At 34.6% G+C, this 25,342-nt stretch overlaps 1 protein-coding gene across 1 annotated transcript in view; it reads right to left on the bottom strand.

Annotated features, from left to right (window-relative positions):
• The window catches only part of mpped1 (metallophosphoesterase domain containing 1), a 56,605-nt gene that overhangs the window by 25,630 nt on the left and 5,633 nt on the right, over positions 1 to 25,342 (bottom strand). The window contains exon 4 of the mRNA XM_056455997.1: positions 9,690 to 9,915. Coding sequence (XP_056311972.1) covers positions 9,690 to 9,915 — 226 coding nt within the window. The remainder of the gene's footprint in view (positions 1 to 9,689; positions 9,916 to 25,342) is intronic.

Raw genomic sequence — 25,342 nt, 5'->3', positions numbered from 1 at the left:
AAGTACTTATTAAAAGGTAAATATGGTGAACATAACATTATTTAACAATGTTGTGTGATAAATATTTTTGCAGAAAATGCAAAGGCAACATAACTCCCTCCTCCTTTTTATGTAAAAGAAAGAAAGAAAAAAAGAAAGAAAGACATATTATTGTACATAATATGTCATAATAATACAATAATATTATTATGTTGATGCAGAGGTTCTCGCAGATAAATTTGTGTTGTATCAGAATAATATGGTTTAATGAATTAAAAAAATGTAAAGATAATAAATGAAAGTACGTTTTTGTAATTGTATGGGCAAATTCTGCTTGTAAATAAATAAATAAATAATTAATTAATTAATTAATTAATAAGAGATTTAGGCAAAAGCTTAGTTTAGGTCACATTTCACGCTATTAATACTGGCTTATTACCTACCAATTATTAAGATATTAACTGTTCATTAGTAGCTATAAAGTATGATCTTATTCTGCGTCCCTAAAACCTAAACCCAACTTCGAGTCAATTATAAGACTTTTTAAGACCTTTTTAAGACTATAAAGAATGAAATTTCAGTCTAATATACTGTAGGGCTAAACACTAAGGATTTTTTTTATCGCCCCATCAAAACACTAATTCTAATTAGTAATTTCTTTAAATAATGTGTCAAAACAAGCAGACCCTAGTTCTATACATATATTTTTTTCAACACAACTTAAAAAAACTCTTTGAAAACTATGTATGCACAGCAGACTGTTATAATATTAGTTATGAATATAGTTTTGCTAAAGGTTTTATTGAGATGTATTGCTGTTGATTGGACGTGTGCTGGATCGATTGGTCAGCTTTACATAAACAAAGGAAAATTAAGACCCATTTAAAATGATTTAAGACCTACAAAAGAATATTTCACTGAATTTATGACTTTTTAAGGCCTAAAATTTAGTTTTTTTAATTTAAGACATTTTAAGACCCTGTGAATACTGTCAGTAATTGCACTATTCAGTAATTGCATTAGCAACACTGTTCAGAAAGTTCAAGAGGACTAATTTCCATTTGACAAAGTTTGACCTTTTCCCTAATAGATCATTGGCACTTTTTACACTTCCTCTCTATCAAGCAGCCTCTTAAAAATCCATAACACTTATAACATAGCAAACCTAGGCCAAAAGCATGACTAAAGCAAAAAGGCCTTTAAGAATAAGGTCCCACTTTATATTAAGTGGCCTCAACTAGTATGCACTTGCATCAAAAATAAATACAATGTAATTACTGTGTTCATAATGGATTGCAGAACACTTCTGGTGCTCTTGAGATAGGATTCGGGTAGGGTTAGGGACAGATTTAGCGGTATGGGTAGATTTAAGTGTGGGTTAAAGTGTAAGTGATGGTCAACAGTATAATTAAAGATTAAATTACAGAAGTTAATTGCATGCATGTATTGAATCAATCATAAGTGCAATGTAAAAACATGTATTTATACAATTTACACATTTCACTGTAAGTACATATAGTTAAGGCATCTTAATAAAACGTAGGACCAGAAAAAATTAAACAAAAACAAAGATCCTCCAAAGCAGCTGGAACCATGCAGACAAGGTCGAAGAAGTTCTCAGTGTCTCTCTCAAAAGTGTGCGCGTGAGGGGTCTACATGACAGGACTAGGCCGCTCCGACAGCCCCTCTCCCTCAGGCACCTCTGATGTTAATTGAGGAGCTCCTCCTGTGGCCAGCCCTACATAGCCGAAGCGCTGAGCTGCTTTTCCCCAATGGGAGACACAACTGATACTGTACTAATCTCTCCTCTCTTCTCAAATCACTCTCCACATCAGCCGCCACTTTAATTAATTCACACAGATGCGTAGACAAGGTCAAGCAGTTAAACGCGGTGTTTTATATATATCCACCAGCACCTCTCCATCATTAGACTAAGTTTCTCCTCTCTTCTTTTTTTAATCGTCCGCTTCGTCCAAATAAAGGGTTGTTCATTATCGCCTCGTGCCGCGTCCCTTCATCAGTGAAGAGGAGTCATCAAACACAGGTAAAGCACAAGAGCAATTGCACATCCGCTCTATCTTTCACTTTACTTTTTCTTTTTCTTTTTTTGTTTTGATGAGCTTCTTTAATTGGGCCACTACAGAGGAGAAGCAAATCCTCAATAATTAAAAAATCTAATTACGGAGTCTTTTGCATCTCTGGCATTAATTATTCCTCGTGGAGTCACTGGATAGCGAACATTTCTTCTAGTTTTATTTCACTTTTAGTTCGGGGGGGTTCTGTTTGCTCCTTTATGCTTTATCCCCTCATTTTTTTCACATCCTCTTCTCCTTCTCCTCCTCTTTGCAGTTTTGTCAGGATAAACTTTTTGATGGCTGTGAGGGATCTTATCTCATTTAAAACACTTGTTCAATCCAACATTTGTATATGTAGTGTGCTTAAATTCAAAGAATAGGTATTATGATCGATATTTAGAAATCTTTAACGTTCTTATTTTTTATTATATTAAATTTTAATATTATTTGAATATCAAGATTTGTAATTTAGAGCAATTTATTTTTCTTCAGATTAATCTCTTACTTGGATTCTACTTTGTCAAGGAAATTGTGAAAAGAAATTGATTTAGTATTATACAAAATGATTATGTATGAAAAGATAATAACTGATTTAGCATTATGCAAAAATGACACTTTAAAAACTACATAATTATTAATAATACTACTATTAAAAGTCGTCCATTTTATTAGCTAAATAAATGAAACTTTATTTTGATGGTCCATTTGAGTATTAGTAGACTGTCTGCTTAATATCTGTTGATACTGCTCCTTCAACAGACATTTAACTGACTATAAGAAACTTTGCAAGTACATGTCAACTTACACTAACCCTAACCCTAACAGTCTACTTATAATCTAATGAGAATAAGTCGGCATGCAGATGCAATTTAACTTAAATTCAACAAATGGACCATCAAAATAAAGTGTGAACAATAAATGTTTAGATTTCTGATCTTAAATAAACATTTTTATGTCTTAATAGAGTGTTTTCATCCAGCTTACCTAATATATTACACAACGTTTATACAATTCATTCAATTACATACTGAAATACCAACTCAAATCAATTGTTTTTTGAAGTTTGCATCCTCATTAGTCCATCATTAGTGCAATAGCAAAACTTCTAGGTTCACACATTTCGCATGACAACAGGCACATGTAGTCGTGCAAAGCTACATATATATGTTAGCAACCAGGTGTTTAAGAACACTGATGCTGATCATCTGTCTTTGCTTATAGATGTCCCGCTGTGCTGTATATCAGTGTAAAAAGCCCCCTGCTGCCCCTCAGAGCAAGACAGACTGAATGTGACTGACAAAAACGCTTTACATGTAATCTCTCACTTTTAATGATCTAGTCTAAAACGCAGAAAAGCGAGAGTGAACAGCAAAGTTATGCCTATGCCATGGCCTAGTGGACAGCAGAATGTAAAAATAATGCACAATGCACATGCAATCCAAAATAAATATCCAGATCATTCTTTTTCTACATTCTTGTTATTTAAATTTGAGCACAGGTTAGTGACATGGTTTAAACAATATATATATATATATATATATATTAGTTGGAACTCTAGATGAAATGAGACTTTTTTCTCTCAGGAACAAGTCCTACTTTCATAGTCTTAAAGAAATCTAATTTACATTTTTTTCCCTATGTATAGTCATGCAGTGTTACAAATTAATTTTACAGAGCATAATTCGGTTTCAAAACTTTCCAGTCTGAATTTAGTTTTGTTTCCTATCCTTGTAATATTCTGGGCATTTTTTGGTACTGCTATAACTCAGGGGTGCCCAAACTTTTTCTTATGAAGGGCAAAAAACCAAACTTGATTAAGGATAGTGGATAAGGTGGTGTATATAGACGGTAAATATAGGTAGGGCAATTTACCATGGGTATTTCCTAATTTACTTAGTAATGTTTAAAAATGACTAGAAAACATTGCTTATTTTAACTAAAACAGTATGTTCTACATTGTACAATGAAGTTTTTAATTTACAGTTAAAGTCAAAATTATTAGCCCCCCTGAATTGTTGTTTGTTTGTTTGTTTTTTTTAATGGATCAGCAATAAAACAAACAAAAAAGTTTCCGTCAAATTAGAAATGGCAATCTCTGTATTAAAGGCATTCACCCAAACCCCACTCCATCATCCTCACTTTCCTCTCAGATGGGATGGTGGGCCAAATCAATGGTTACAATGGGCGAACTTTGGCTCGCGGGCCCTACTTTGGGCATCTCTGCTATAACTCCTTGTGCTATTGCCTTCCTTAGATTAATTAAATATTGTGAGCCTCATTTATAACAATAAAATGATTCTGCTCAATGGCTAAATGCCATTTCTCAATTTCTATGTGTTACTGCACAATATGCATTGCAACAAATGTTGTACTAATATTATAAAATAATATGCATCGTGTCATGCTGCAAGCTGCCACTGCTTGACATCATGCCAACTACCCAAATCAAAAAGAAAAAGGCCAGAAATGTCACTTTACTCAATGCACACATAAACAATCTCCTCATTTGTTAATAAAAAGCAGCTTCATTTTAATCTCCAGAGTTTAAATGCACTTTTCTCAATTATCTTCTACCTGCTCTTTTACAGCCGGTGCGTAAACATCAAACTAGCAGCTTTCCACTGTCGCTCCCCCCCGCAGGGCACACAGGATGTGTTTGTGTTCACCAAGCATCATCATGACTTGTCACCGCGGCTGTGAGTAACTGTCCATACGAGCGCATACACAGTATATGTGGGAAAGTTTAAGCTGTGTGTGTATATGTGTGTGTCTAGCTCAGAGCGATATGTGCTGTGGGTCCTACACATTGTTTGTGCTTCACGCGCTTCTGAAAGGGACAGCCATCCTTAATACTTCATCCACCCACACCGGCTCACACACGCACGCACACAAATAGGCACAAACACACCACGCGTCTCTGCATTTGCAGATCGGCGGATGACAAATGACTTGTAAACTTGCATTAGCGTCAGCAGAACAGAAAAACACACCACATGTTTCCCCCATGCAGTTCTTTTCATTCCAGAATCACCGCATGACAAATAGTCAGGATTTAGGAAAGAATGCAGCATGCCAAGATCTCATTTAGTCCGGTGGAGGAGAGAATGTGTGCGTAAAACATGCAGATTACCAATAGGGATGAGTCCAACAGCTGACTAGTTGATTAAAAGAGCTTGACTAGTCTCAGATGTTCCCATTTATTATAATTTCCTTTCTAATGTGGGTTTTCAGTACATGTACTCAAATCTGCATGAAAAAAAAAATCATTTAAAGGTCCAAATTTGCACTATTTTTCTGACAGTGAAGATAAAGGGGGAAAACTTGAGCAAGAAGAGATGAAGATGTTCCCAAGGGTGCTCTGTTGGAATGAGATTTGGTGACCGTGGAGGCCATATGACCATTCAATGTAAACCCTAGAGATGGCTGTGCATGAGAATCTCATCAGCAGTTTCTAAAATACCCATCTGGCATCTAAAACTATGCCACGGTCAAAAGAACTCAAATCACCTTTTTTTCCCTACTCTGATGCTTGGTTTTAACTTCAGCAGATCGTCTTCAGCACCTTAAACTTAATACAGAGTTGCTGGCATGTCATTGGTTGATTAGATTTTTGCATTAATGAGCAGTTGATAATAATAAAGAGGCAGGAGAGTGTAAATCCAGTTTAAAAAAGCCTTCTATATTCTGTCTACATAGGCAGCTACCTTCTAACAGTATCTTAAAGGGATAAATCATCTAAAAATGAGAAATAAGCCATTATTTCCAGCTTGATCTCACGAGAAAACGTAAGTATTTTAAGTTTCGTCAATTTAGTGGCAAATTCATACGAATTGTACGATTTTAAAAAGGAGGCGTGGCACCTAACCCCACCCCTTAACCCAACCATCATTGGGGGAAGAGCAAATCCTACTAAATTGTACGAATTAGATCGTACGAATTCATACGAATTAGCCACTAAATCAAAGTGATCTTCTAATCATTGATCTTCCACCCGCTTCGAATGTTATCACTCGATTGAATGGGCTTTATCAGTGGTTATCAGCTGATCGGTATGGGCCAGAAGGGGCCTTCTGCGGCTACTGGTAAGTTCAGAAGGCTGTTATCATCCATCCACATGGTTAATCAGCTACCTATACTAATAGAGAAGACTTTAGATCCAGATCTGTTTTTACATTACTGTAAGGGTTGGGTTTATGGTTGGTGAAGAGGTAGACGTTAATAAAATACAATTAATTGGATATTTAATAAATAATATAAATAATTCTCGTTTACAGAGAATACGGCAGCATCCGCATGTGATCTAAAGCTGATTAACCACGTGAATGGATGATAAAAGCCTTCTGAGCCTACCAATAGGTGCAGGAGGCCCCTATTGGCCCACAGCTATCAGCTGATAACCACCACTGATAACGCCCATTCAACTGTGTGATAACATTTGAAATGGGTGGAAGATCAATGATCAGCCTATTTTCATTAATTAATAAACAATAATGTTATAATGTGAAACTGAATTTAAATTTTTAGGTAAACTAACCTCATAAGTTCTGTCTCTCTCTCTAAAAAACAAACAGACATTGTGTACTTATAAAGTGTGCATTACAAAGGTGAGTGGGTTTGACAAACCACCCGTAGAAACACACTCTCTGTCTCTCCTCCTCCTCCCAAAAAAAAAACACTTCCCCCTCCTTACTCTAGCACTAAATTTTAAATTCAAATCTACACTAAATTGTATAGCACTTTGTGTGTATTGCCTCCTCTAACTAAATCGCTGAATTTCTCCTCAATTGTAAGTCTCTTTGGGCAAAAGTGTCTGCTGAATGATTAAATGTAATGTAAACATAAGATACTGATTTAGAATACGTACTATTGAACACTTCAGATTATTTTTCATCCATTTTGGCATTTACTTCTCTCTGTAGGATATTAGAATTTGTCCAAAATGAGGTATCATGGTAATCACCAGCCCAAGAAGTTGTCAACCATTGGGAACATCCTTGACACTTAATTTGTCTGCCTTAATAGATGGCTTTGTGAAGTTAGCAGAAGATGAAGATGCAGAAAAAGTAGACATGAAGTGATAGAGATGGAGGAGTGCACTGAGTGATGCAGCGCTGCACAGATCACAGACAGCCATCACCATTGTAGCCACAAAATCACCATAAAGATGAGAGTTTTGCCAGTGTGGTGCAGCATCTTTAACTCTGGGAGGAGAGAAATGAAAGTAGGACTAGACGAACTGTCAGAAGGAAAGTGATGATGATAAAAGACGGAGAGAAAGCTTTCTGTCCATCTTCTCCTATGGCGAAAGGCTATTACCAGATCTCAGCAGTGCTTACTTTTTATTAGATCCGCATGGTGTAAACACCCATATGCACAAGCATGCTGGCACGAGATGAGGATTTCTGTCAGGACATAACAGAGTGGATTAATGCTAGATGGTTTAATCTAGCTCGTGAGTTCATGACTGTTGTAAACACATCAGCTTGACAAGCCGCATGCACGCATAAATAAACACTTATCAACTTTGATGTTGTAAGGGCTTACAGTGAATTTTGCAGTAGCTGCCTGTCAGTAAACACACCTTAGATTGGCCACACACACACACACACACACACACACACACACACACACACACACACACACACACACACACACAAACTTCAATTATTTGGGCTTTTTTCAGTAAATAATGAGAAAATAAATACTATTATTTAATTAAACTACAATAATAATAAAAATGTGCAAAATCTATATACAGACATTAAAAAATATACAGTGCTCAACATAAATGAGTGCACCTTATTTGGAAAATGAATGTTTTTATCCATTTCTCAGTAAATATAGGTCATATATTTTGGTGCATTTGAACAAAACAGACTTATTAAATGAACATATTTACTAAAGTAATATTTTAGTCACTGAAAATCTTCAGAAAGAGAAATATAATACATTTAAATTCATGCAAAATATTGAAAAAAAAAGATTACAAACTGCAAAATTTCAGCAAAATTTTTTGTTTCTTTTGAATTTTGCTGTTTTTCCATTTAATATTTTTCCCTAACATTTAAATTTGGGTGTACTAGATTTGGACCATTATCATAAGTTATTTTGTTAGATTAGCTCCATATTTGGCTTCAGTATAATGTATATGCACAAATATAATATTGTAAACCTTGCTTCCTATTGAAAAATATTAATTTAAATGAGAAATTTGTGAGGGGTTTCCACATATATGTTGAGCACTGTATATATAAACACAACATGATGACTAAAACTTCAAATCAAACAGAAATGTTTAAATCAATGAGTAAATAACAGTAAAACATATTGAAACTATTAATAAAAACTACAAGTTATTGGACATTTAAATGTCAAGGCAATAATAAATAGTAATAATTCCTATAACAGTAACAAATAACGCTATAATAAATTATTTGGAAAACTTATAATAATAACAATAATAATAATAATAATAATGTATAATACTATTATAATGAAGCATTATGAATTATTATTAATATTGCAAATTATGTCATTTTGATTACTTATTATTAGGCCCACACGAAATCTGCATGCACAGAAATCCGCAGATTTTTTGCCCATCATTGAGTCTATTTATTTACGTGTGTAAATGTATATTTATCTTTTTTTAAAATTAGTTTCAGTAATATTATTGACAAATATAAATTTGTTCTTATGATTTATTTACAATACAGTTTGAAAAGTAATGTTTTCTGTCTTTTGGTAGAGTTATTATATAAGAGACTTGCTTTGTTTAACAATCAAAGATTTGGATTTGCATTGTAAACATTAAATACAAGTTAAAAAACTATTATTCTTTATTTCATATATGAAGTTTTTACTACTACCAAAATTATTCCACATAAACCAGCTGATTTTTTACAAAATTCTGTGCATAAAGAGCAAAAAATGTCCGCAGATTCTGTCTGGCCCTACTTTTTATTAAGCTGTGCCTTTACTGAATGAGCCTTGTGCTACGTCTGACAGATCACACTATTATGTCTCTTTAAAACCCTTTTTAATCAGCTTTTAATCATTTGTTTCTTATACTTATTTCTTTTATTCTTGTTTCTGTAAAGCACTTTGACCTACCATTGTGTATGAAATGTGCTTTATAAATAAACTTGCCTTATTCACATGTATTGCCTTAATAGAGAAGAAAATGCACATAATATTTATTTTTAGTAATAAAAGACATCTTTTTGCTCCTATAAGAATCGTTTTTTCATTTTAGTGACACCTCCATGTGGTTTCATCACATTTGACTATTCTTATAGTCCATTTTTGCTCCTTACGAGTTTAGAAAGCAAACCCACACATGATGTTGTGGCCAAATTCCCTAAAAAAAAAAATCACCTGGCATGCATTAACAATACATCTGCGTTCATACACAGAATTCAAGGCTAAGACGATCCACACAAGCACACGTTTTATTCACTCAGACTGGCACAGAGGTAAACTGTCGGACAAGGAAGGTTGGCAAAAGAAGTGTTAACAAGAGAAAGAGAAGCAAAAAAAAAAGAAAATGCGAAAGACTTGAGGGGGAAGGGACAACACAACAACATATGGTGGCAAACACGGTGACGGAAAGACTTGAGAAAGCGCGAAACTCACCAGGGTGAGCCATAGATGCGGAAGCCCCTGACAGTCACATCAGAGTCCTGCAGGTAGATGCAGTTGGTGAGCAGTGACTGCACGTTTTCATAGTTCTCCGGTTTGAGTTTGGAGGCCGAGGGAAAGTAGTAGAAATCCTGCTTTATCAGGTCGGCCATAAACTCCTGGTCAAACGTCAGCTCGTGGTTGCCGGCGATAACGATTTTTATCTCATAGGGTAGAGTGCCTGAGGAGAGAGAAAGCAGCTGTTGTGATAGAGTTTGGGTTATGATAAATGAACAATGAATTCAAGGAGTATCATTAGTTATAATCTTAGTTATAATTGAACTTGCATGCACATGTTCCTATGATAAGCACTTACACTTTTGATATTTTCATAAGACATTGTGGTTAGTAGATAAGAACACTGCATGCATCTGATCTGTGAATAACTACCAAAACCAGCATTCACTGGAGCAATTACCATGACTTTATTTTTAGATTTGAAGATAGTTAAAATTCCCTATAAATATCTAATATTTTAGTGTGCTATTTGGTCATCATCACTGTGGGAACAGAGACACAATGGTTCAACAACTCTATGTTCAGTTCAAACCTGCAACCTTAAACCAGTAGATCCTGCATTAGATTTGTGCATTAATAAGCAGAACTAGAATAAAAAGAGAACAACAAAGAAAATGCCTTTATTTAGTTCAATTTCATAATTTTTCATCTGTAAATGCTTGTTTTGTCATATTTTACACAGTGTGAATGAATAAAACGTGTGCTTATGTGGATCGTCTTAGCCTTGATATTTGTGTATGAATGCAGATGTATTGTTAATGCATGCCAGGTGATTTTTTAGGGAATTTGGCCACAACATCATGTGTGGGTTTGCTTTCTAAACTCATAAGGAGCAAAAATGGACTATAAGAATAGTCAAATGTGATGAAACCACATGGAGGTGTCACTAAAATGAAAAAACGATTCTAATAGGAGCAAAAAGATGTGCATTTTCTTCTCTAATTATAATTAGTTTTTATTATAAAGGCAATAAATGTGAATAAGGCAAGTTTATTCATACAGCACATTTCATACACAATGGTAGGTCAAAGTGCTTTACAGAAACAAGAATAAAACAAATAAGTATAAGAAACAAATGATTAAAAGCAAATTAAAATGGGTTTTAAAGAGACATAATAGTGTGAAGTTTTGTCATATTTTACAGCCATCTTGAGGCTTTGTGGTTCCCTGATCTAAATTTAATCTCTAAATTTGTGAGAAAATGAGCGAAAATGCTTTTAAAAAACTGACAGAAATCTTCCAAACTGATTAAAAACAAGTCAAAGATGTTAAACTGAGAGTCACTATTGGCATTTGAAACCATAATTAGCCAAAATAGTGAATAGATGAACACATACAGAGAAGGGGGATGTGTAGCACTGTAAATGACAGGAGGATGAATCCTGGAAATCTGTGTTGGTTTCTACAGGCACAGATGCTGTGTTGGCTTGCCAACAAGGTGGGCTATACCATTCTCCTGAAGGTATTAAGTTAATTTAAAAGGGTTTTGTGTTTTATTGGCTAGCAGAATTCATCACTGTAAATCAATGCAGGACTCTTAAAGGGATAGTTTACCCACAAACAATAATTATTTCATAACTTACTCAACCTTCCCTTGTACCAAACCTGCTTGGGTTTCTTTGTTCTGTTGAACACAAAAGAAGATACTTTAAAAAAATGAAACCAGTAGCTTTTGACTTACTCAGTTTTTTCCTATATATGGATGTCAGTGGCTACTGGGTTCCAGCGTTCCTAAAACAAATGCTCTAAAAGTCTTTAGAACCACTAAAATGTAAATGATTTAGTAATGTTTCATTTTTGGCTGAACTAAACTGATCTAATCTAAACAAAAAAAATAAATAAATAATGATGTTTGCTGCTTGTTCAAACCACAGTACTTATTTAAAATGAGCTTAAACAAAACTATTCTAGAGATTTGTTTGGGGAAACTTAATTTTATTATGTTGAATCAACTTAAATTTGTTACGTTAACTTAATGGATTTGTGGTGGGACAACATGAATAAATTGTGTGCAACCCTGCATCTTTTACAGTGCTTTAAAGAACTTCTTTTGTACTCCTCTCCAGAATAATGAAATAATGTAGCACTTCACAATTCTGACATCCCTAAAAGTGCAAATATTATTACTTCTCATTCCATCGGCGTCTCCGTATTTTCACGGTGCTATAAAATGTTCACCGCGCTGGGGAGCGAACCTGTCCACGCCTGACAAACACAAAGACAGTCTGTCCCCACAAATCTCCTCTCTGCAAATCGCCCCGCGGATCTGAAGGCGAAATTACGCCAAACATCTGGAAATGTTCCCTTTATTTGAAAAGTGTCATAAAAGAGATGAGAAGCGTCAGAAAGTGTAAGGTTTGAGGTGTGACGGAGAGTTCAGTCAGCCTGTGTTTTGACAATTATGCAGCCAAGCGCGTCCCTGAAAAGCGGCAATTAAATTGTGGGCGGGAAGGATGTTGGATGTTGGGGGGGGGTGCTGGTTTTGAGGACCTACAAAAAAAAATGACAGAAATGCACACACATACACACACACAGTGCCTCGCACATGCTTATGCTCAAAACGTGTGACTTAACAGCAATTTTGCCTGACACTTAACACATGCACAGCACTCTGAAATCTGCGGCCATAAGCACAATTTTACCATCTCTGGGAGATGATCGTAAAAGTAAGACATGGACAAAAAACTGAGAGAGAGAGAGTTTTATGTGTGTGGCAGATGCTTCACAAGAATCAGCACAGACGTCTTGGAGATTTAAAACCTCCTTCCAGAGGCAAAGCGCTGAAATCTTTCATGGTAGCTCAACACGTTTTTTTTGTAATGCACGTAATAAAGAAACACTTCGCAGCTCAAACGTTCACTTTATCGTGGCCTGATTTGATTTCAGAGAGTTCATGTCTTCTAATGCACGTCAAATCCTCAGTAATTCAACATCAATTTCTCAGACATATGTCAACAGAGCCTCTATAATATGCAGCTCTCTGAAATACTTTATTGTTATTGGTCTTAGTATTCAAACATGCTGTGCATGGTTCTACTTCTGTTGTATATCTATATGCAGTATTTCTCCATGCATATTAAATGTTTACGGTTTAGAAAATATCCATGTAAAAAGTGGAACATTTGTAAGCTATCTAGTCACTATCATAATATCCCTCCATTTAAGCTTTTTTTTTGTGAATATATAATAATTATTTTTGTTTACATCAGTGGTTCTCAACTGGTCTTGCTTCAGGACTGAGAAGTTATTTTCAAAGGGGTTAAGCATGTAAAAGTGAACAAATATATTTTTTAAAAATAAATTAGATTAATAAATACCTCAAAAGATATATGCTTACATGCATAAATAAATAAATAATTAAATAAATAAATTGTTAAAAACATAAGATTAATAAATAGACCATGGAAGAATGAATGAATGAATGAATGAATGAATGAATGAATGAATGAATGAATTGAATAAACTAAATCGGCCATAGTGTATGTGTGTGAAAGAGTGTGTGTTGATGTTTCCCAGTACTGGGTTGCAGCTCGAAGGGCATCCACTGTGTAAAACATATGCTGGATAAGTTGACGGTTCATTCCATTGTGGCGACCCCCGATAAATAAAGGGATTAAGCCGAAGGAAAATGAATGAATGAAGGTGAATGGGGTGAATTCATTAAACTAAATTGGCCGTAGTGTATGTGTGTGAATGAGTGTGTGTGGATGTTTCTCAGTACTGGGTTGCAGCTGGAAGGGCATCCACTGTGTAAAACATATGCTGGATAAGTTGGCGGTTCATTCTGCTGTGGTGACCCCTGATAAATAAAGGGACTAAGCTGAAAGAAAATGAATGAATAAATAGACGAATTTGAACAAACAAACAAACAAACAGACAACACACATTTTAAAATAAACCAGTAGGTGAATAAATTAACACATAAAAATAAATATACATAAATAAACGGACAAAAAGGCACAAATACATTTAAATAAACAAACAATTATGTTGCTAAGCCTGTATATCGTACCATTATTTATGTTTAGTTGCATTGTATTTCATTTAGCTGTTGTTGTTTTTTCCTACTGTCCACAACCTTGATTTCGGGATCACAACCCATCATTTCTCCTTCTGTTTGTCTACATTCTCACAACAAAGTCATTTGTTAGCGTGCATCCTCGCATCCAACAAAAAAAGATAAGTATTCCATATTGTGTTTATGTTGTGCACCATCGGTTTCACATACATGTGTAGGCACTGCAAAAGTGTGAAAATCTCCCGGTGCATATGTTCATCTCTGAGCCTTTCTTTTCTCTCGCTTTCTCTCTCTCTCTCTCATATAGATTCCATAAACGGCCAGACTCCTTCAAAGGCAGAATTATACAGAGAATCACCATTTTACAATGGAGTCATTCTCTTAGAAACACAAAGCAAAAAAAAAAGGCTTTGGAAGCAATCAATCACACAAATACAAAACGCCAGCAAGAGGGAGGATGGAAAAGACGAGCCCAAAGCTTTTGTGATGAGAAGAAGTGGGGATTGGAAAAAAAATACGAAACAAAAACACACACACGCACCAAAAAAAAGCATGCCGATTTCAGCCTAAAATGCCTAATCTGGACACACGGATGAGTTGTTGTTATTAGTTTCTATCTTCTTGGGCCCTTTGTCTTTGATTTCAAAAGCACTTTCAAGGCGGCAATAGCTTAAATTTCACTGTGAATCTGACAGACAGCTTCTGTTCTTTTCACTTCAAAAAGAGAGCAATTAAAGTGGATGAATGCAGGCCCGTGCGTGCTCACGCAGACACAAATGTGTGGCCAGAAAAGCATGTTCAACAATTTAGACACACACACACACACACACGTGCACAGGCACTTGCCATACAAAACGTCTTACTCATAAACATGCAACACTGGCATATGTGTGTGCATGTGCTGTGGACCATTAGATTCTGGGCTTTTGAGGTGCATAAGCCCAGAGGAAGTGTCCGGATTTGAGTGCTATTGTCATTTCTGTTCTGGTGGGTGGTCTTTGGACTTTGATGGAGCAAATCCTCCAACCTCCAAAATTCAGAGCTCATTCAAAAGGATTACGGAGCGCTCTGTGTGTGTGTGTGTCTGTGTTTGATGCCTCAGACATTCTGCGAGACGTTTGCCACCTACGTGATATGTGCACTTTCTTGTAAGTTGGCTGACTGAGAAAGTATCTGCCAACAAGACAACTGTGCACTTAACACATATTACAAATGAACTTTAATCAGGGTGTATGGTGAAATATAAATGGTCAATCACATATTTTAGAGAATGCATGACATAATTGTGTCATATTTTGGAAAAGGTTCCATATAATTCTACATGTAAGGCTGTCATGTTGCAGGTCAATCAGTACAGAAGCCTAATTCATGTTATTACAAGAGAAATATGAAGAAATCTCCTTTTCAAACGTTTATAGTTTTTCTCGATCAAGGTTTTTTTAATATTTATTTTAATAAAACATCCTACTGATCCACAAATAAAGCCAGCTGTGCTTGATTAAACATATTTTTAAGTTAATGTACAGTAGAAGTTTATTCAGTGCTTTGCATCATAATATCTCAAGATGCCATCTAAGTCAATCAAAAGGGCTTGATGATGCTGATTAGTTGTTTTTATGAATACACCATTTTGGTAAAATTATGAGGATTTACCCTAATATTAAGAATGTTTAGAGTAGAAATTGCATATTTAAGACATTTAATTGTGACAGAATTTTTGGGTATATAAATTAACGCTTGAATGACATGAGTTGTTATTATTAGGAGCAAAATAAATATATTTATGCTTTTTTGGAGTCAAACACTTTGGACAATGCTTGAACAAAATTTAAGACCTCGTAAAAATGTAATAAGGACTATTTAATGCCTTTTAAGGTTTCTCATAATCAATAGATCAACTTTTAATACTTTTTACTTTTTAATACCCCGCAGACACCCTGATAATAAATAGCAAAAAATATATAATAGTGAATATTTTACACTCAAAAACTATAAATTAAACAGGACACAAGATCTTAATGTATATGAAAATTAAAGCTGTATCATAAAAATCATCTTCAAATTATACACAATTTTTACATAGAATTTTTTTCTGGAATCTCATTTTAAAAATGTTTGACCCCAAATCAAGTATTACATTTTTTCCCACTTTTGATACATTTTTAGGAATCAACAGGCTGTTTTTTTTATTTATCCTTTTAAGACTATGTCTTTATAAACAACCTCTACAAATAAAACGGGAAAATTGCTTAGGTCACTGATTAGGGCTGCACAATACATCGTCTCAGCATCGATATCGCGATGTGCGCATCCACAATAGTCACATCGCAAGACATGCAACATTAAGTCAGAATTATAATTGACCAGGATATACAGAATTGTATTTAATTACTGTATTTATACAGAATTTACACAATTAATGCAAAAAAAATGTTTCCATACTTTTTTTTTCTTGCTTCTAGTAAAAATATCTAAATTTTAAAGCAAAAACAAGATTATTTGACTTGCCCCACTGGCAGATAATTTTGCTTGTTTTAAGGAAAACTCTTAATTTTGCCCTATTTCTTCTGAAGGTAAAAGTAAAACAATATTTTTATTTGATTTGAGAATTTTTAGAGATTTGGACTGGAAACAAAGAAAGAAATAGATTTTTTTGCATTGTGATTATTCAAGTTCTGTACATTAATACTGTTAGACTCCCCACATTCCACTATCTTGTAATACTGTATTTATATTGTAATATTTAATCGCAGAAAAATAAAATAATCGCAAAATCAGACTTTTCCAATATCATGCAGCCCTATCTAATATAGTCTGAACTGCTTCATACTTCAATAATGCAACCCTCGATCACAAGCAAAAGAGTCACAAAACAATTAGTGTTGAATTGAGCCACTCAAAGTATGTAGCTCAGCAGTGGGCGGCTGTGCATTTATCTGTCTTATGTTAGAAAGTTAAGGAAGCAAAGAACAAGTCAGCTTAGTTTCAATAGATGTTTTTTTGGACTGAGTTTTGAAAAATCGTTCGAGTTCATGTTTTCAAACGCGTTTCTTTCAAAAGATTGAACTTCTCATGAAATGACCCCTTTAAAAGCATATTTGTGACATTTGATTTATTTAGTGTATCCTTCGAACTTGTTTCAACCCTTCGCTTCACCCTTCTTCCTTCTTTTTAGATCTTTTTAGTCCATAATCCTGGCTCAACGGAAAACAGTGATGCTTTGAAGAAGTGAAGTGCAGAGTCTGCCAGCCAAACATACACAAACACACAAACAGCGGAGGTGTTCTTTGTGTTTCTTCATGTGAAATGTAAACACAAAGTATTATAGCAGGCACAGCATCCGCCCATGCATGAGATTTCAGTCTCTCACACATATATTCATGCTTTTACTGTACTGTACTGTAGCTGTCTTTGTGGGGACTTGCCACAGATTTAAATCATACTTAGCTATATTTTCTGCACACTAAGCCAAAATCTACCCTTAAACCTAACCATCAATATTAAAAATTTTACAAAATGTGGGAAATTACATTGAACCTGTGTGAAAACCCATGTCTCTACATAGGTCCAAACAAAGCAAAGAGAAAAAACAAACCATTTTAAAAAATATCTTACCATTTACTTAAGTGTGCTATTCTTCTTTTGAATAGTGTGCTCTCTGGTCCATAAAAAAAAATTGTGGGTTTGCTTTAATCTTACTAAAAATACCTGAACTATGAGTTACATGTATAGTTCTTTTATCTTTTATTTGCATACTATTTTAATTAGGCTCATTTGAAATAAATAAAAAATAAGCACACACTGGTAAACAATGACTTTATCAGTATTATTAATTATCAGTATTAATGTTAATGTATTTAATCTTTATTATTTCATTATATAATCTTAATGCATATTTATTAAATAAATAAATAATTAATTATAATAAATTATTTAATAAAAATAAATTATTTTGATCCTTTTGTTTGTATATGTTGTAAAGGGGATATTAGTATAGGTATATATGGGATGCTCCGATCGATCGGCCACAGATAGGTATCGGACGATAATTACATTTCATGACTTGATCGATACTAGCTTATCTGGCCGATCTCACAAACCAATACCCAATTGTTTGTTTGTTTACGAGTTTACAAGCAGAGGACATACAAGAACTGAAATCTTTTTACATATCAGAACTGAAAGTTCTATGTTTTCAACAATATTGCAAGTTCATTTAAACCTGGCTGGAAATATTAGGCAAATAATATATATATTATATAATAATTATATATTATTATTTTTTTTTAACTTGAATATTTAATAATATAACTTATCGTAATATACTTATTGCAATAAACAGTAGTTTACAGACCCATTTCCTTTGAAGTAATGGATATATAGGTGTGCATTTTAACTTCTTATGCATCAAATATGCACTCCAAACTTGATTGAGCCATGTTGAATTCTTCTTCCATCATTTGTTTCCAAATTGCTTTGTTAGTGATTTTCTTATCCATTTTTTGTATCTGTTTTATCTACATTATTTTCTGTGAAGCTGCTTCTGACCATTGCATGTCACACACAATGGTTAAGAGACATGCTTAAGAAATTATATGCAACATCTTTAATTTATTCTCTTAGGTAAGGAAAGATCCCCACTTTATCATACTTGGAGGGAAAATTCGCTTTATGCATTATAAAGATTAAAGCATCAGAATCAGTACTTGGTATCGGCCGATCATCATGACAAGGAATTGGTACTCGGTATATACAAGGAATTGGTATCGGCTGCAAAAATCCTGATCGGAGCACCCCTGGTATATATATTTACATATATGTGTATGTATACAATAGTTAAAAAGAATTAACCAAGGATAAGCAGAGCTTGTATTTTATCCTAGGTACCTGAGGTCTATGTTTCACTGTCTGTATGTGTGGCTGGGATAATAATAAATTAAATAAATAAACAGCAATGAAACAAAGTGATTAAAAGAAAATAAGAACGTTATAGTACAAAACAAATTACATGCCATCTACATAGACCCACAGACACAAATCACTCGCCCACAAAACCAAACAACGATTTCATCTATGTCTGAGATTGTGTTTTACACTTTAGCTGAAAATCCGTAAAGGAGTGTCAAGCTTCCTCGTTAATAATCCACAGCTAAACCTTCAGCAGAGTAAACCCATGGCAGGGTGGAAAAAAGGCAAAAAAGAGAGCTGTAGAGCTTGAAGGAAGAAAAAGGGAGAGCGCATTAAAGTTTCATGACGGTTTTCTCTCCAGATACAGACCAGAGAGGGAGAGAATGGAGGGAAAACTCCAAAGTTGAGAGGAGAGAGAGGGAAAAGAAAAGGGAGTGAGAAAGGTGTAAACTTTTCTCCCAAGAATCTTCCACCTCACACACTCATCTCACACAGCCCACGCAGCTGTCACATCACCATTGGGCTAATCTATTATTCATAATGTGGACAGGACAGAACAAGACTGGGAAACTACCAAACCTTTCCTGACCTGAGAGAAAGAAAGTGTATTATCTACATCAACCCAGGTCTGCACATAATGACTTCCAAACTGAAAAAGCACACTGAGAAACAATGGCTCATGCTTAAAATTCAGCCTCACCTAAGGACAAATTGTTCAAAAGAGGCCTTAATAATGTTTTGCTTTTCCTTTAGTGTGAAAAATCTCCAAAATTAAACAGCTCACAGTCTCCCAGAGAAGGGATTTATTCAATCTGACAAACAACAGATTCTGCCGACCTGCCCAAAACACATCAATCAATCAGTTAGTACAGTCTGCAAGTTTATGTCACATTTAAAATATTACATACCATCGAGACACGGGGTGTTTTGAGAGAGTTACAAAACAAAAACTTACAACTGCGAAATGTCTGGCTCAGTTTGTGATTGTAAAGTTGGTTCACATCGATCAGCTCAATCATTTACATTGTCAGAATTTAAGACTAATATAGAACAGTAAGTACGTTTACATGGACACCAATAATGTGATTTGAATATGATTAAGTCAATACTCTGATTAACAGTCTACCATGTAAACAGCGATTTTTGATTAATTTAATCTGATTAAAGTCATAATCGAACTAAACAGAAATCGAATTAAGAAATGTGGAGTATGCTGATTTTAGTCGCATTATTGAAGTGCAGTACAGACATGTAAACACCGCAAACTATTACCGTTGTGTAGGATTTTCACCGCATTTTGCGACAGGATAGTCCATACACACAGCTGTTTGACACTATTCTCTGCACATACCGAGACAGTGAAGGACCACAGACACCTGCATCGCAAAATGCATAGTTATTTTTTCCTCCCATACGCTGTGCGGTATCAGATTCCATTAAAACAACACTCTTCCAGCTGTTCATACTTGCATCCAATATCTTGTTTGTCATGGGGAGCATGAATGAAATGTTCCTTAATGAAAGTGAAAGTGCCAAACTGCAGTTAAACTCGACAAATTGATAATGAAACACCCGAAAGTACATGAAACTCCAGAGGAAACGTGGATTGTGCGATGACTCGATGTTAAGCGAATTATGTGCTACAACATGTAAAATTGGATCATGAAAGGAACATTCAAAAAGCAACTCATGTAAACACTTTAATCATATTATTGCCTTACTCAAATTAAGGCAAATAGTTTGATTACTGATGTCCATGTAAACGTAGTCACTATTAATAAATGATTGTGTTTACTTTTTTTTTAGCAATTTAGAAGAAGAATCTCATGATTATGGTCAGATGCTACATTTCAGACACACATTGGAAGTGTTTGGCCATTAACAATGCATTAAATCTGTCACGATCACCAGCAATCCATGTAATCGAGGATGCTGTCGTATTCACAAACCCGTGGAAATAAATCAAATTAGATTAGGCAGAAATCATATTCACGGATGACGTAATGGATTTAATGATCCGCAAGTTGCTATAATGTCTATTTCAGTATGTTGATGTACTTCCAACCTTAACAGAATATTGAGTAGGGGGCGGGGCTGTTTTCAAAACTAACAGTAAGGGGGCGTGGTTAAAACTGTTGTGGCTGAAGTCATCAAAGTGACATCAACAGAATAGGAACGCCACCCCAAACGTGTAACCAAATGGTCAGATTTTGATTGAAGATTACCAAAACGAAAAAAATAATTAACTAGTGGATTAACTTGCACAGATTAATTGTTCACCTAAAGAATAAGAATGTGCACTAGAAAAATAAACTTTGTCAATTTTGATTTAACATGGAATTTAAGCTTTAAAAGACATTCAGATTTGATCATTTAAATACACATTCTTTTATGCAAATTTTACATCCTACTCAAACAGGTCAGTTTATTTGTCACGTTAAACAAGTTGTTTTATGTGAAACAACATCTTAGTGTGCTGAATGTACACTTTTTGCATGCAAATTTTTGTATGTTAGATATCAGATTATCAAATAAAGGCATCTAAACTGTTGATCACTGGTCTAATAAAACACATGAAGGATCAGAGTTTCTCTTAGTCCAAGTCTGTCTTGATCTCCATCAACCTTGAAAGTAATCCTTTTGTTTTCTAAATCTTTTTGGGACATTTCTGATACATAAAGTTGTTTTTGGCAACATAATCGGCAGCAAATTAGTTATTAATAATGAGTGGCTTGCTGGATGCTACAATTATTAAGCCCACATTTTCTTCAGGATGTAAAATTTCTGTGAATGTAAACCCAATATCAAAGGATAACAGGATATGACAGTGTTAACAAGCGACCCAAAACACATACCCCTGGATAAAGTTGTACTAGTGCAGGGATGGGCAAACTTGGTCCTGAAAATTTAGCTTCAACCCTAATCAAACACACCTGCCTATAGCTTTCTAGTTATCCTGAAGACACTGATTAGCATGTTCAGGTGGGATTGGTAAGTGTTGGAGCAAAACTCTGCAGGACACTGGGCCTCCAGGACCAAGTTTGATCATCCCTGTTCTAGTGGTTTCTAGATTTTTTTAAAGAATCTTACAAATTGTGCCTTTCAGCATGTTGATTTATTTTTTTTAGAATACCCTATAAAAATGATGCCATTTTAATATAGCACCATATGGCCATATATCTTATCTCCAAGAAAACAACTGTAGAGATTTCAAACAATCTCAAATTGAAGTGGACTACTATTTCAAAAACCTACTAAAACTATTAGATTTTATTCTTCAGCAAAACTGTCCAGCGCATTTCAGCCTCTACCCATGATCTCCAGCAAGGTTGTAGTATCACTTTTGATTATTTGGAAATCATGTGAGATCTTTTTATTTTCTGCAGGTCTTTTTTGAGGATCATTTCTTGTATCTTATATGTTCCACAGTCGCTGTAAGCCTGAAGGTTTTAAGATACAAACACTTGTTTCTCGCACTAGTGCAGTTGCTGAGCAAGTGAATACAAATCATTCAAGACCAGTGAACACACAAAGATGCAGATTTGCTAAGAACGACAGCTTAAACTGCGATCCCACACTTCTGCTACACATTCATACATTAGCACTGTTAATTCATGAACATCTGTACTTCCAAACGGTTTCCTCTGTCTAGTTCAAATTAACTTGTTAGGAAGGCAAATCTGCCAATGAAACAACTCAGTAATGATTTTTCAGTGTTCATGGGTGAAAATTAGCATTTTTTGTCATTTAAAGACAAAAAATCTTTTTACAGATTTAATTAAAAATATGTAATATAAAAAAAATACTAAATACTGCATGTAAAAGTATACTAAATGGCATTTAACACAAGAATGGATATTTAAGTAGTTACAATCTATTGTCAAATGGTTAAAAACACTATATAGACAATACTAGCAGTTAAATGTCTATACGCTTTATGCATTAATGTTTTTTTTCAGCAAAGACACACAAAATAGACTTAAAGGGAAAAAGACATTTCAATCCTATAAAAGATTTATATTTATATATTTATAAATGCATGCGTATTTCACTTTCTAAAAACAATCTATCAATCTATCATTCTACAATACAGTAACAACTGTGGAACGCAAGTCTATTTCACTGCGCAATTGCATAAATCTATAAAATAAGTGCATTGAAATATGTTTGACGAAGTTTTATTCCATGTTTGATGAAAATGAAGTTTCTAATGTAAGTTTGGGAGAAGCCTGATCAGTCAGGTGGGTTGGTCAATCATCATTTGTGTTTATAAGTAGCGGTCGACTTTTGTTCCGGCATCCCTCCACCTGCCCGTCTCCTCCTCTGTTTTTTCAAAATGTTTTAAAAGGGTGAGGACTCATACTTGGAGCTTGAGTCAAACCTCGATTCTGCTCCAAGGACGGGAGGTCTGAGCTCTCTTCAGGGTTTGATAGTGAACGTGAACAGAGGGTGGGACATAATGCAGCCCCTCCCCTTTTTAAAATCAGCTAATAGCTCTGCCAGTGAGAGTGGTTGAACTCAAGTGTGTCAAATGAAAAGCAAATGAGAAGAGTCTTGAAAGAGGCGGGACACTAGATGTCAGATACTAAAGAGAATTTGATTGGGCATGATTTGATGGGAAACTGAAGTATGAGTTAACGTGAATAAAACCATTGATCCATTTAGGCGGAAGTGACAAACTACAAGCTTTACATGTTTATATCAGTTTTATATCTTCTAAACATGAATTTTGTCACCGTTTTGGAGCGCACTAGCTAATAGATATCTTAAAAACTAACAATACTGATACTAACATCTAAAAAACATTTATTTTAATTTCACGGGACCTTTAAGTTCAGATGTCATCCTCTAAAATGCATGCTTTTTTCTGCTGTATTGTTAGTTACCATACTTTGAGGTCACAGGTTATACTCTATTACTGAAGAACCCAAAATGGCTAAAATATTAAAACTGACAAGTTTAAGCAGTCCCCAAGATCCCAGTCAAAATAAGAGGAAACAGTTCTCGAAAACATCAGTGTGCGGAGGCAAGAGAGAAAAATATATATAACTGACAAGGAAAAAGGCCCTGAGACTAGGTTAGCGTTAAGAGCATCACCATATGAGGAAGTACATGTGTGACTGTGCGTGCGTGTGTGCGTGTGTATTTGCACACACTTTAAAGTATTGTGAGGTAAAAAGTAAATCATATCTCTGAGGATTGTTGCTGGATAAAGAAAGGAAGCATGTGTGCAGCGAGTTCTCTCAGATGCGCAGAAGCAAAGATCCAGAGATGAGAAAAAGAACCACGTTATAAATATTTATACAGAGACAAACGCGAGAACAAATGCAAGAACTTCCTTTTTGGCACAGGGACGGCGTGCCAGAAAGAAAAAGAGCGAGGCAGGACAGCAGAGAATCAATAGCAGGGAAAAAGATGAGACACACGAGCGGGAATCTTAATCTGACTGGTGTCTCCTGCGCCCCGCTGACTAACCTCCATCCATCCACCCATCCATCCAGATATCATGTTTTACATTCCCTCTCCTGAAGCTACGCCACTCATCTTTCTGATTCCTTTTATTGCTGAACCTTTCTCATCTTTTTTGGACATGCACATGTGTACATGGGAGTAATGCATAAAAAAATGCAAGACATCATGGCTATGACCTCTACATGCCACTGGATAGTCTGAGATAAAAAACGTAAACCTTCATAATCTCCTTGTGATAAAAGGATTTAAGGATTTAAATTTGCATGCAAATTCAGAAAGAATTTTTTCAAACACTGTTACTTCAAAAACATGTTTTTAGGATTTCTGATTTGTTCAAGATATATACAGTATATATATTGCTTTTTTGTACGCTGAGATTTTAAATAATAAATTCATTAATAAATTTATGTATACAGTTTCCCAATACTCTGTTGCGGCTGGAAGGGCATCTGCTGTGTAAAACCTATGCAAGAATAGTTGGCGGTAGGGCTGCGTCATTGCAAGGTTTAACTCTAACCCAATAATGTGAATGATTTTTTATATGGATTTGAAGAATTCTGACAGAGTTTAGGTGAATTAAACCACTTGGGGACAAGAAATTATGAAGTTTGCCACTTTTAGCAAAGGTTAATTGTGTTTATTATGAATAAAATTAAGACTATACAGTGTAACTTGACATTTGTTTGTTACACTGCTAAATACTCAATACTGTTAGAATTCATAGAAAATGTATTTAATTTTTTACCTTTGTTTTATTGTTTTAATCTATGCTTCATTAGTTTATTTTCATTTGTGTATTTCAAACACTTGAATGACTACATATGAATTATTTTCATATTTATTTCTTTATCTTTATTTCTTTATTTGTGCATGAATACCAAATAGTGGAATAAAACTATACATATATTATATTATACAACTATACATATAAAATATTTGGATAAAAAATAAGATAAATAATGTGCAGGAAGAGGCAAAAGCCCAAAAGACTTTCAGCCTCTACCTAAATAATAATAATAATAATAATAATAATAATAATAATAATAATAATAATAATAATAATAATAATAATAATAATAATAATAATAATAAACAATAACAAAACAATTGCATTACAACAATTTCTTAATTGCAATTTAAAGTGAATAATTTCAATTTCTTACTCTTTAAGTATTGAAAAAATGATTCAGAT

This window comes from Danio aesculapii, chromosome 4 (assembly GCF_903798145.1).
Source record: "Danio aesculapii chromosome 4, fDanAes4.1, whole genome shotgun sequence".
Lineage (NCBI taxonomy): Eukaryota > Metazoa > Chordata > Actinopteri > Cypriniformes > Danionidae > Danio > Danio aesculapii.
This window is presented reverse-complemented; position numbering and strand designations above follow the sequence as displayed.